Genomic DNA, 14,571 nt, shown 5'->3' on the forward strand with positions numbered 1-14,571 from the left:
AAAGGGGGAGGGTGGGCAGGGAATTTTTTTTTTCAATTAAATGAGGGAAATAAAAGGGTGAAAAAAGCCATTCCCAAAGACCGAACCCTAGACGTGCTAGAAACGGGCATTGGGCTTGAACCACTACACCAACCACACCAATCATGCATCCTAACATTGCCTTCATACTTGAAACACAATACTTGGGGTAAAACAATGAAAAATTGAGCCAAATTTGAGGGTGCAACACGTGGATTCCTCGGGAAATGGAGGGACGAGGTTTAATTGTTTTATGAATTCTCGAGATATTGAAAAGGAAATTTTCGGTATTATTACTTTATTAGCCAACTATATTTCATAGTCTGGATTATTTTATTTGACTTAGCAATGTTAAGAAGCAAGTATCGTTTACATTCCTCTGGACGTCCGTACATCAATGTAATTCTATTCCCTCCAATGTGCATTTTGTTTTTGTTTAATATATGTATCTACTATCATACATATATGCTACTTCAACTTCCTGCACATAAAACTGGAATAGGAAAGAATTAATTCATGTCACGGTTGGACTAGGTAATGAACTGTCACAATAGACATGGTTATGAGAATCCTCATCTGCCTGTTCCGGTCTGCGAGGGGGTTCGCAGGATATGGCGGCGTGATATAGTAGGAGGTGCAGCTCCCTAGGGCTCGGGGCATTACCCTCTCAGCATCGACCACACTCTGATAATCCCCGTTGTTAAAGTAACCAGAAGCTTCTTGGAACTGCCGGAGGATGAGCGCATAGGCGTTCTCGCATGCCATGAGAGCATACTTGTCTGGACCCTCAGGCGCATTATGAAGCAGGAGGGCAGCGTAGTAGTGGCTGTTTGTCGCATTGACAATCGACTGGTCGATTGTGATCTGAGTTAGGGTTTTTAAGTCGGGCGATCGAGAGTCGAGGTTCTCATGGAACGTATTGTAGCAGAAGCCGAACTCCTCCATTTGGCGGCAGATCCTTGTGATCATATCTTCTATGTTAGTGTCACAGATAATAGGGGAAATGCAGAGGAGGACAGTGGCAAGAGGGAAGAACAACGAGAATGGACGAAGAGAAGCCATGAGCGTCGGTTTCGAGCACTGAACAAGAAGGGCAAACCTAGCTAGGTTTTTTCTTTTTTATGGAGACCTCCAGCTAGATTTGGGGTGTTTTTTATATACATGAAAGTTCAAGAAAATATTTGCATTGCTAGTAAGCTAATCAATAAAAGGATCGAGGAATTACGGCAGTATGAGATTTATATATGCTTTTTTCTTTTATTTTTATATATGTTCATCTAATGAAAGTGAGAAATAAAAATACCATAAGGTGATTTAAAAAATATATATATATTGTTTTGGTAAGTTCGTGAATGATAAGAAATAGAAGAAATATTATCCTATTTATGGATCATGACTAAGCAATAGGATAAGATGATAGAAGGATATCGCTTACTGTATCCTCAGCAATTCGGGTGCAATATTATTGAGCTTGATAATTTTTCCAATTATGCAGAAATTTTGTGTAATCACTTTTGGTTATACAATATTTTCCAATATGGATTAGCATTAAAAACTATATAATGATTATACACAGGCTCTCAATCCTTTTTTTCCTTTTCTTTTGGGTGAAAGGCTACATTTTGTGTGAACTTGGTATCCAGAAGCCCAATATACTAATCCAATCAAGTCAGGTTGACCTACTAAGCCATAAAGTTCTCACAGTATTAATTTCTCTATTTACAAGACTCGAATCTAAGACCTTATTTAAGATGAACAAATGTGAATATCTGAACCAATTCATGTTGGTAATTTTTTATACTGTTACAAATAGGGAAAAAAAACACTTTTGATTCTCAATTTTTGTTGCTTTTACATTTCTGTCCTAAGTTTTTTCTTTGCCAATCATGTCCTGAATCTTCCATACTTTTGCCTCTTCAGTCCTACTGTCACTTTTCTGTTAAAGGATGTTGACGTGGATTTTGAAGCCAATAGGAAAAAGCCACATGTCACATAATATTGATTTAATAATTTTTCAAAATAAAAATTCAATTTTCAAAAAATAAAAACAAAAAGAAATGGAGGATGGGAATGGAACTATCAGAGAGGGAGGGAGGAGCCGTGGGCTTCAGCCAGCGGCCTCAACTCCACATCGGAGGTCGCCGGCATCCTCTAGGGACACCGACAAACTTAGAGGTGGGGTTAAGACCGATCGATTGACCTAGCCTCTCCCTCCCTCTTTGATTTCCTTCAGCCAAACCCTTTCTTTATTTTTCTTTTAAAATTTGAAAATTAATTAAAATCCACATCAGCATCCGTTAACGAAAAAAGTGACGATACGACTGAAGTGACAAAAATGTGGAAGGTTGAGGACAAGATTAGCCAAAAGAAAGGTTTAGGACTAAAATGGTAGAATTGCCAAAAGTTGATGACCAAAAGTATCTTTTTACCCTAATATGTATAATATTAGTTTTCAGTCTCCAAGCAATGCACATATTTTTTTACATATAGTAATATTTTAAAACTAAATTTACTTCTTATGAACAATAAGCATTTTCAATGATTAATTTTAATTCCAAATAATAAAATTTAATACATTAGACTTTAGACTAATATTAAATGGTTTAGTGACAAATTTACAATTAACTTTCATATTTAAGCGTGTATTACATATTAATTTAGCATTTAGAAATTAAAGAGTTGGCTATATACATTAAATTCAATTGTAGAAACTTAATTTTCTTATTTTCAATATAATATTTTTTTATATGCCTGCTATTAAATGATATATTTTTTTTATTTTTTTATAATTTTGTGGAGTTAGCACTTTGATATAATTTTTTAAAATCCTGTATTTATCATTTTTCAATGAAAACTATGCTCAATAGCTTCTAGAATCCTTTTTTAATGTACATGATATATTTATTAATCACTGACATAACACACGGATAATTACATATATTTAGCTCAGACAAAAAAATATCATCTCACAAAATTTTCACAATATAAGTTGCTCGAAAGTCTTAACTTCAAGTGTTAAATTTTCTATTCTTTTTAATATGATCATAAATTTATAGAGTCAGTAGTTTGTAATAATTTGTACATATGCGTAATTAATTATTTTAGAGACAAAATTACTCAATATTCATTTCCACATTAATATATTTTATATCATCCACAATACTTTCAAAATATAATTGTTGCATTTATTAATAGCAATTATTGCAAAATGTAGTCAATTTACTTTGTATAATTATAAAACTATTCGATATCAATTTTCACAGTTGTTTATATATATATATATATATATCTAATTCATGTAATATCATTTAGAATAATTAGTATATCTATCGATAGCATTTATTCAAAAAATATGGCCAATTTTACTATATACGATAGATCATAGATTTTGCAATTGCATCATATTATGTTATGTATGAAGATTTTTATTATTCCTATATTTTTTGGTAGATTCGTTAGAACCATTTGATAAAATCTGCTTCTTCACCAAGAAATATTGCATTTTTACGAGCAATAATTGTTAATTAGCATATGCATTTCTTATTATTCTTTTCTTTTTTATATTATTATTCCAATTTATCTTCTTTTTTTAGAGAGTGGTTGCACCAAGAATAGCCGCTGCTTTTTTATATTAGTACAAGTTCATCGAATTAGTGGTTTTGATGTTTTAATTTTGTCTATGAAATAATTTAATATTTTTAAAACTAATATCTTATGAAGTTCTCATTTAAAATACTGGATTTAAATTTTTTGACCTTTTTGTTGAAATATAAGTGACTTTTAGTAATTTAGATTTTAATGTAAACCTTAATTTGTATATATAATATAGAACTTATTTGTTTTACAGTATACTTTCTGTATTATTAGTGTAAGTTAATTATATATATTATATTTATTTTTAGAATATCAATAGCATTTATTATGGGTATTTATTACTCGACATAGTTTGCTTTACTATGTACTAGAGTTCTAACTCGTGCATTGCGCAGGTTTATTTTTCAATAATAATTGATCAATGCTTTTAAAGAAAATTTTAATTTTTTAGAATAGTAAAAAATTTCAATAATAACAAAAAAAATTTAATTGATAATCCTACGAAAATCCTAATATAGTTTTCAATCTCAAGCGTTGCACAATTTTGTTTATGTAGAATAATTATTCACATTACTTACAGGTGAACTTACTTCTTATGAGTAATAAGAATTTTCAACAATTAATTTCTAATTCAAGAAATAATTTCTAATAAATAAGATTTTAGACTAATACTTAACAGTTTAGTGACAATTTTGCATATAATATTTATATTTAAAGTGCATTGAATATTTATTTAATCATTTGTATCTTATGTGAAATCCTTATATGCATTAAGTTCAAATATAAAAACTTGTTTTTTGCAAATTTTATATATAAAATTTTCTAATATTTCTGACATCATATGTTAAATTCTTATTTAAATTGTGTAGAATTAGTACTTGTTATATAATTCTTTTTAAGACTTGTAATAATTATTTTTCAATGAAAATATGCTCAATAATTTTCTAACTACTTAATTAGTTTAATATACATTGCATATTAATATGATACACAAATAAATTATAAATATTTAGTACGAACATACAAATGTCAAATCTCGCACGTTTTCGTCTATATATTGTTAAGCAAAATGATTAAATTTAAGCATTAAATTTCTACTCTTTTTAATATGATCATATATTCATATAATTTAGCGGTTTGTGATAAATCGTATAGATACTTAATTGTTTATTTTTTGTGTAAATTATTCAATATCCATTTTCACATCCATTTATTGTAATTTATGTATACATGTTATTTTTTAGTATAACTAGAAAATTCACCACGTGCATTGCACGTGGAGATGATCAACCACGGTTCATATACGTTAAGGTAAATTACATAACTTATTCTTCATGTGATGCAAATAAAAAAGAAAAATAAATAAGAAAGAGCATTATAAGGCACCGATGCAGAACTGAACATATATAATAAAAATACAAAGGAAAGGCAAATATACAAAATTCATGAGGTACGATATTTATAAAAAAAAATTATAGAGGCATAATCCAATTCTATCTTCTGTCATGTCTATTTCTAAACATGTAGAGACCGAAGTGTAATCCAGGTGACATACAAAACAATTATACATCCTTAATCCACCTCTCGATGAAATCTAACATTTGGAGACAACTATTTCTAACCCTCATACCACTTCCCTTCATCGATAGTTCTATAATTTCCTAATTGACGAGATGATACATCTAATTCCACTCGTTATCTCCTCACAAAAATCTTTTTGGATGGACTCCGATATCCTTGCAACAACATGGGGCATAGGCAAAAGACACATAAACGTACCCAACGAGCGGACAAGGTTAATTTTTTTGTAAGCGTAAATCTCCTGCCCTTTGAAAGATAACTGGTTCTTGAGCATGAGTTAAAAGCTTAGACTTGAACATTAGTTAGGAACTCAATACCTGAACAACTGGACTCGGGTTGGTTTATACGCGATAAGCATGAAGCACTTTTTAAATAAAATATCTCTTGATTTTAATATGCTGGACTAAAGTTGGAGAATTAGAACTTCTAAAATGATACATTAAAAAATAATCCACACTAAACATGACAAAATTGTGAAAGCGAATTGGAAGCTATTTTACCATTTAGGATCATGCATGTGCTGCAATGTATCAAAAGCTGATGCAAGGATGAGCATGCATTTTCCAGATTCTCAAAGATGTCTGGAATTTCCATCCCTAATCATCACTTCCCCCTTAACGTACATTATAGCAACAATCATCTGGACTAAAAGTCAGCAGTAAAAACTGAAAAGAAGCAAAGCTTATGTTGAATGAGTCTATCATGTGAACCATTATTCATCTAATTCCGGTTTCTTTTGGCGTGGCAATATCAATGTCAACTGCAAGAAGGTATACAATATAAAGTTATATTTACATGGAAAATATAATTGAGTTGAAGGAACAAAGGACATTATTATCTATTCAATGGGATTAGGATTAAGCCCAATGGTGTATTTTCTATTTCATTTCTCTCAAATACCCCAATTAACATTTTTGAGGAATAAACATTTTAAAACGCCATATCATAGAATAGATCCATATTGATACGATTAGGAACTCAGAGGGCTTAAATTTGCAATTAGTTTCCAAAAGTCAAAAAGTTATTTTTGTGAGAGAAACTTAATGATCAGGTAACAAAGAAAAATTCCATCAACAAACTCTAGATATATATATAAACGGAGATATAAGATATGAGAACTTCTTTCTCTTAAAAAGGCATGAATAGGCATATTACAGCGATTAAGTCTTTTCTTAATAATAAAGAGGATCAACCATTAGAAAGATCTTGTAGGCCCCAACATGATAGAATCAAGTTGTTATATATATATATATATATATATATATATATATATATAGATAGAGGGTATCTCTTATCATAAAGATTGATAAATGATTATCACGTCTGAGAGAAAAAATAATTTATCAAAGTAGGTTTAATTCAATGTAAATGATGATTCACCAACAAACTGTTCTATTTTCACTTAAAAACAAAAATAAATTCCTCTCTTCGATATGATTCAACTTTCCTGAATGGAATTTCCTTTAGAATTGGAAACTTAAGTGCAACCACAGAGTTTTAACTGGGCATTTTTTTATCGAGCATCTAGTATGCACAGTTTGCTAAATAGGATCGAAATCAAGACCCTTCAAAGTCACGGGCCGGAAAGAATAGGAAGAAGTTCAACAAAACCCAGATCACTTGAATGAATGGCAAAGAGATAATATAGGGCAATAGAATAGAGAAAAATATACATGTACACATGTTTAGCCAAAGACAATCATAATACAACAAAGTTCCCAAGCGCTAAGTCTGAAGATGAACCTTATTATCTATCAGTATTTTTACCCTCTAAATAGTAATTAGAGAATCTGAACAACATAAAAATCGGGTAGAGTCCAATCAATTCTGAATGACAAGGCATGAGTCCATTCCCACAGGATCCCTGTGGTAGATCATATGTCAACATCAGCCAAAAGCGGGTACGAGCGGGCAAGGATAGCGGGCACGGTGCGGAGCAACTGGGTGAGGAAGGGACTCAGTAGCAACTTTTGTACTTTGTTTGTGCGAGGAAGGAGAAAGAGCAAAGGGAGAGTGGAATCGTTAGGCGACAGAGCAAGGGAGAAGAACAGAGTCACAGAGAGAATGAAGCGAATCGTGCCGATAGAGAACGAGGAAATGGGAGAGGTGACCATTGGATGTGGTGGATTACCGAGCGCACTGCAGGCGAGGGAAAGATGAAGCGAGTAAGTCATTTGGATGGCGTAAAGGCATGTCATAGTTAGACAGGAAACCACGACCCAATGTAAAGGTAATTATTTTTCGAAAAGGCACAAGTAGTGTCAAGCTTATGTGTGAAAACATGCGAATGTGAAAATAAACGAAGGGACTTTTTTTTTATAGAGTAATAAATTATTATATTTATTCATAACAAATAATGCAAAATATGACCTTACTTTATATATTAAACTATCCAATATCCATTTTTACATTTAATTTATCATACTATTTATATAATAATTTATATAATAATTGTTCTATCTATTTTTTTGGTAGAAATAATTGCTCTATTTATTAACCGTCATTATTGAAAAATATAGTCAAAACTGTATATAATAGATAATAGATTTTGCAATTTATATATTATTTCTGAGTTTCTCTTTATTTCTTTTAATATAACTTTTCCGTATAATTTTTTTGTAGAACCATTTAATATAACTTTCTTCGCCAAGCAAGATTGTTTTTTATAAAAAGAATTTTTCAATTACCACATATCTTTCTTATTACTCTTTTCCTTTTTATATTGATATTCCAATTCATATTATTCTTTCTTTAGGGAGAGATTGCACCGAGAATAGCTGTATTCTTCTTCTTTTTTTCATTTTTGAAAATCAAATAGTTATTCTTCTAATGAAAAATTAAACTTTAAATTAATGAAACTTAAAAGTAAGATTTATTGACCTCAAATGAAGTTTAGATTGAAGTGCATTTATTGAACTTAAGTAAATTTTACTTATGTTTAGATAATATACAATATATAATACTAATAATAATATATAGATCAATAATAGGAGAAAGACATATTTGGTCTTACAAGTTTGGTCTTGAGTCAATTTTACTCTTATAAGTTTTAAAAAATGCCAAATTGATCCTGTATGTTTGTTCTATAAGGCAATTTTGGTCCAATTCGTGACAGGGCAGTAATGGATGATGACGTGGACACTAACGCCGTTAAATAACACAACGTCACGTGGCGATTTCGTATTGATAGAAAAAAGAAAAATCAAAACAAAAAAAAAGAAAAATTAATAAAAATAAATTTTAAACCATAATTTTTTATAAAAAATAAACAGACCCAGCCCTTGTCGGGACTAGCTTGCTCGTCTCCAATGGTGGGGGCCCCACCGGCACCCCCACCACCAAAATCATGGTCGAGATTCAAATTTTATTTTTTATTATTTTATTCTTATTTTCTTTTAAAATTTTAAATTTTCAGCTAACAAGAAATTGACACGTGACCTTATTTAACTGTGTTAGTATCCACGTCAGCATCAGTTACCGTCCCTTCACGAAATGAACCATAAATTGCCTTATGGAGCAAACGTATACGACTGATTTGGCACTTTTAAAACTTTATAGAATCAAAATTGACTGAAGGTCAAACTCATATGAACAATAATGTTATTCTCCCGATTAATATTTGATTCACACAAATGGCACTCAATCTATACTTAACTTCCCATAACTAGATTAAGGCTTGTGCATTGCGCCGGTCGGAAATATTATTTAATTTATCAAGAAAACTGTAAATATATTTATCCACATCTATATTTTTATTTTTTACTTTTTAAAGAAGAGCTTTAATACTTATTTGGTAATTTCATAATAACAATTAGTTATCTTTTTCTTGCTTTTGACTTAAGTGACCTAAACAACTGGAAAGCAGGTGTTGTTAAATGTTGACGTCTAATGGGTGAGATCCCCATCAAATAATAATAACCGATTCACCCCCCACCCCACCCACTGTATTATATAGTACTAGCATATCGGACTCACGCATTGCATGAATTTTACAAATAAAATTTTATTATAAAATTTAATTATGAAAATAACAATTTGTATAAATTTATAGTTTATATCAATAGGCAAAGTTTATTTTTATATTGCATAAATTTAATACGGTAAATTCAGACTTGTGATATATCAAATATATATCAAAAGTTCTTAAATAAGGAATTCATGTAATATGTACATCATTGCAATTACCAATTTAATTTCTAGAAAAGATTTATTTAAAATTTGAATACTTTTAGATCAAATTGTTAGTTTTATTTGATGAAAGAGTAATAATCTTAAAGCCTATCAAAATTTTTAAAATTTTACTTGTTCTTTATTATAAATTTGAATTTTATAAAATGCTTTAAGATAAAATAACTCAAACACTTGAATGAAAATTTTAATCTTTTACCTTTTATAAGATTATCTATAACTCTTAAAATTTTTAAATTGATTTTAAGTTTATATAATTATAAATGATTCTTTATTGAATTTAAGTTTATATGAATTAGTAATGAATTTATTGTTTTTCCCCTATTTAGGGTGTATATTGATAGATTGGTGCTCTCGTCAACTTAACTAAACATAGTCGTATAGTGATTGACTGGTGAAGATGGTTTTGATGCAGATTTTGTGAAAAATGGTGTCATTTGTATTTGGAGTACAATGTTACTGCAAGAAAAGCTTGGGCAAGTTCGGCCTCATTCATTCTCTTGATGTCATGTGAAGTTTTAGCGAATTCAATAATTGATTAAAAAGAAAAAAAAAAGATTAGCACTTAATTTCAACCATTCGTGGAGAAGAAGAATCAGAGTTAGACCGATGCCAACAAACGAAGCAAAGAACAACACATGAAATGGACTGCACCAATTGATAACCAACGGAATCCTTTCTATTCTCAATTCAGTAAAAAATTGGGACTTTTATTTGTGATGAAAAAAGAAATTGAGAACAAGGGTAAAGGATTGATTATAGCAACATTATCACAGACTAATTACAAAACTAAACGGATTACATACAAACAAAAAAAATCTTAAGATATGGCGTTACATTTGGCTGGACGCCATGCACAGAATTGAAGGCGTGTTTAGTTTTAGAGTTAAGTATAGTTGAATTTGATTTTAATTGAATTGTAATGATTTTATTGTTAAATTATGAGAAAAAGTGTGAAAAAGTAATGAATAGTTTAGAGAATTTAGAATTAAAAATTGAATTGAATTGTTAAAAAATTGAAGAAAAATCAAAAAATAATAATTGTGTTATTGCCTTTTATTGTGTAGTGGGTAGAGTTAAAGTTAGAGTTAAAATTTTAAAAATCGATTTTAAAATCAAACGGGTTAAGTCTCTCGAGTAAATTTTGAGCCAAGAAAAGAAGAAGAAGATGAAAAAGAAATCTATCGGAGATGAATAAGCCTGTGATCCAAGAATGGCCACGTAACATTCATGGGTTTGCTTCGAACAATTTCTCGTCTTAAAAAAGAAAGTACCAACTAATATTTATTGAAATTATAGTTCTCTCAATGACTTGAATTCTAGGGTATATGTATGGGTGTTCCAAGCAAATTGATGAACCATATCAAACATCGTAACCATCCAGTCCAGCTCTTCCTGATTGATGGTGTGGAGTTCTCTGTCATTACGTCCTGGCTATGCCGATGCCTAACCCTGAAGCCAACGATGGGCCCGGCCTCATGTCATAAAAGCCCACTTTATTTGCTTACGAGTAAAATGTACTTTGCTCCCTAACATATTTAAAAGGTAGCAAATTGCAACCCCAACTTGTTTTCCGATCATTTTCCTGCCAAAATTTAATTTATTATTAATATATTAATTTGAGAACTAAGAAAATAGTTATAAAAATTAAAAAATTCGAACTTGTTAGGGAAAAAAAATCGAGAGCGAGGGAGGAGGAGAGAAGGAGACGGTGGTGGGGGCAGAGATGGTGAAATAGGTAGCGTGGAGGATCTTTTGGTGATGGGCCAGTGGAGGCAGCAGCACCAATGGGGCCAAGGAGGTGTTGGGCCCGAGAGTACACCCCTAGGTTTATCGAGTAATAACTTGGTAAATAATAATATACACTATGAGTTGCGATATAGTATTAGAACGGAAATAATAAATGAAGGATAATGAAGGACATCGAGATTTAACGTGGAAAACTCTCAGAGTGCGGACGGACGAAACCACACGGGTAAAGAATTCACTATGTAATCAACTTATTACACAGACATCGGTCTCTTTGTGGACAAACAGTAATTGGACCTAACACAACATTCTCAGGGACCTATCACTCCCTCTCTACCTAGAGACCTGATATATTAATTTTATGTGATTAATATAACGCACACCCGAGAAATATCTTCAATTACTGGATAATCTTGCTCCCGTATTCTCTCCATGGAGTACAACTCTCTCGCACCAATTCCTTTCCCTTTCTCATGCACACCCTCTTAAGCTCTCTATGGAGCACTTGAGAAACTCTCTCAATGGAGCTCTCTGTGTTTTTGGAGTGTTGAAGCCGAAGGAGAAGCCTCCCATTTATATGTGAGGAAAATTAATAAACTGTGCAACTTGTTGGGCAAATCTCCTACCAAGGGATAGGATGATGATTTTGTCAGAGATTGGCAACCCAAATCTCATCTTTCGCCGATTGTCTAACAACTTGGGCAAGTTCGCTTGTTATTTATTTATTTATTTATTCATTTTTTCAATCTCAAGCAAATGGGGTCGGAGCAATTACCCCCGCTGCTAACAAGTCGGAGCAATGCCTTGTCTTTGTGCAAAGCCTTTGACTACAAATAAAGCTTTGTATTTCACTAGCTTGTCACCATCTTTCTTCGGCTTGAACACCAACTTGTTCTGGCTCCTCATCATCCCTTAGTTCAATTTCATGAGGGTCTATTTCATGTGTGGCATCATCTTCTAGAATAGGAATTGGTGCTCTGTCACGAACACCATCCGGAGTTTGTGTCTGCTTTTCTTCTTCCACGGTCTCTTGCTCGCGGAAAACCACATCCCTACTTCTGACGACCTTTCCTTTCTTCGGATCCAATAGTCTATAGCCATACTCCTCATCTCCATACCCAACAAAAATGCACTCATTGGCTTTGTCGTCCAACTTTGATCTTTGTTCCTTTGGCACGTGCATGCAAGTTTTGTAGTCAAATATCTTCAAATGAGAGTAAGATGCATTCTTACTCATCCACACCCTCTCAGGGATGTCGTATTCCAAAGAACAAATGGAGATCGATTTATTTGGTAACAAGCAGTGTTGACCGCTTCACCCCCCGAATGGCTTGGGCAAATTTGCAATCCTCAACATGCACCTGACTTTCTCCAGAATGGTTTAGTTCATCCTCTCGGCTACACCGTTATATTGTGGAGTACCTGGTTCGGTGATCTCATGTCGAATTTTGTGGCGTGCAATAATCCTTGAATTTTCTCGAGGTGTATTCCCCACCATGGTCAGTGCACAAACACTTCAGACTCTTCCCCGTCTGTCTTTCCACTATGTCATGAAACTTGTAGAAATACTAGAACACCTTGTCATTAGACCACAACAGATAAACCGGGTTTTCCTCGATGCATCATCGATGAAAGTGACAAAATACTTATTGCCACCTATCGACTCCACCTCCATGGGACCACAAACGTCAAAATAGATTAACTCCAACTTATCTTCTTTTCGTTGGGACTAAGTATGAAAAGAAACTCTGTGTTGCTTCCCAAACAAACAATCATCCCAAGGGTTGAGTGACGATCCTTTGGCAAAGGGAATGGAGGACTTCCTTGTTAAAATCTGCAACACTTTCTCATTTATGTGAGCAAGCCTTTTATGCCACAAATTTGGCGAAGCAACATCTACAACCACATTCACTTGGGAGCTGCACACCTTCACGATTGTCTTGTACGGTGTGCAACACAGGCTCCCTCTTGCGACCAGCAATGTTCCTCTGGTCAGCTTCCACGTACCGGCACCTAGTTGTTGATTGTATCCTTCTTTATCATGCATTGTCGAAGACATCAAATTGGGCAGCAGTATGGTATGTGACGCACATCCTTCAAGGTCATTGTACACCATACACTAGTCCGTACAATAATATCACCAATCCCCACGATCTTTGGAACACTTCGGTTGCCTATCTTCTTACTGCCAAGATCTCCCGCCTTGTACGTTGTGAAGAACTCACGTCTTGGGGTGCAATGGTAAGATGTTGCAAAGTCATCCATTCAACGGTTGGATCTTGGATGTGATCACAATTATTACTTGCACAGAGTAAGGTTTTGCCTTCTGCACCGGATGATGATGCAACGACCATGGTGTTCTGGTCATCTGCCTTCCGATCATTACCCAGTTCTTGCTTCAGGGATCTACAATTTCGCTTCATGTGGCCAAGCATACTGCAATGGTAACATTTCACCTTGCTCCGGGACTTGGACCTTCCTCTTGATTTGTCATGCCCTTTATGTCCTCTGTTATAACTCCCGCCTCTATTCTCCATGAAGAGGTATTCTCCGAGTTCTCGAAGGAAGCCTTCGTTTGAAGTTCTTCAGAGAATAAAACATTTGTTACTTCATCCAACTTAAGTGCCTCAGCATGGGTACAACTAAGAGTTGTCACCAAATTATCATAACAGTCAAGCATAGTACATAATAAGGTTATTGTTTTGGTTTCTTCCTCCATCTTCTCACCGACACTGTCGAGTTGACTTACGATATTGTTAAAATTATTCATGTGCTCTGACAACTTGGTGCCTTCCTTCATTTTCAGTGAATATAACTGCCTCTTCAAAAGAATCCTGTTTAGGAAAGACTTTGTCTGGTACAAGCTCTCGTGCTTCATCCATAAAATGGCGTTGGTCTTTTCTTCCCTTACATTGAAGATTACATCATCTGCTAAGCATTAGCAGATAGTGGATATCGCTTTCTCATCTAGCTCGTCCGATTCTTCATCTTTTCATGGATTCTAATTTCTTCTCATTGCCAAGTAACGCCTCGTGGAGTCCTTACTGAATAAGGACATCACGAATCTTGATCTTCCATAACTCAAAATCCTTCATTCTATCGAACTTCTCCATTTCCAAATGAGATTTCTTCATTATAGTAGAGAACTCGTGGCTCTAATACTAGTTGTTGGGCCTGGGTGTACACCCACATGTTTATCGAGTAATAACTTGACAAATAATAATCTCCATTATAAGTCAAGAAATAGTATTGGAACGGAAATAAAAAATGAAGCATAATGAAGGACACCGGGACTTAACGTGGAAAACTCTCAGACTGTGGAGGGAAAAAACCATAACGGGCAATGATTCCATTATGTAATTAACTTATTACACAAACATCGGTCTCACTATGGACCGATAGTAATTGGACCAAACACAACCTTCTCAGGGACCCACCACT

The 14,571-nt window shown here is 33.3% G+C and overlaps 1 protein-coding gene across 1 annotated transcript; it reads right to left on the reverse strand.

Annotated features, from left to right (window-relative positions):
• Positions 1-537: 537 nt before the first annotated feature.
• LOC116209143 lies at positions 538-1,080 on the reverse strand. The gene has a single exon (XM_031542699.1). The coding sequence runs from the start codon at positions 1,078-1,080 to the stop codon at positions 538-540; it is 543 nt and encodes a 180-aa protein (XP_031398559.1).
• Between the last annotated feature and the right edge of the window lie 13,491 nt (positions 1,081-14,571).

The sequence above is a fragment of the Punica granatum genome, chromosome 5 (assembly GCF_007655135.1).
Source record: "Punica granatum isolate Tunisia-2019 chromosome 5, ASM765513v2, whole genome shotgun sequence".
In the NCBI taxonomy this organism is placed as follows: domain Eukaryota; kingdom Viridiplantae; phylum Streptophyta; class Magnoliopsida; order Myrtales; family Lythraceae; genus Punica; species Punica granatum.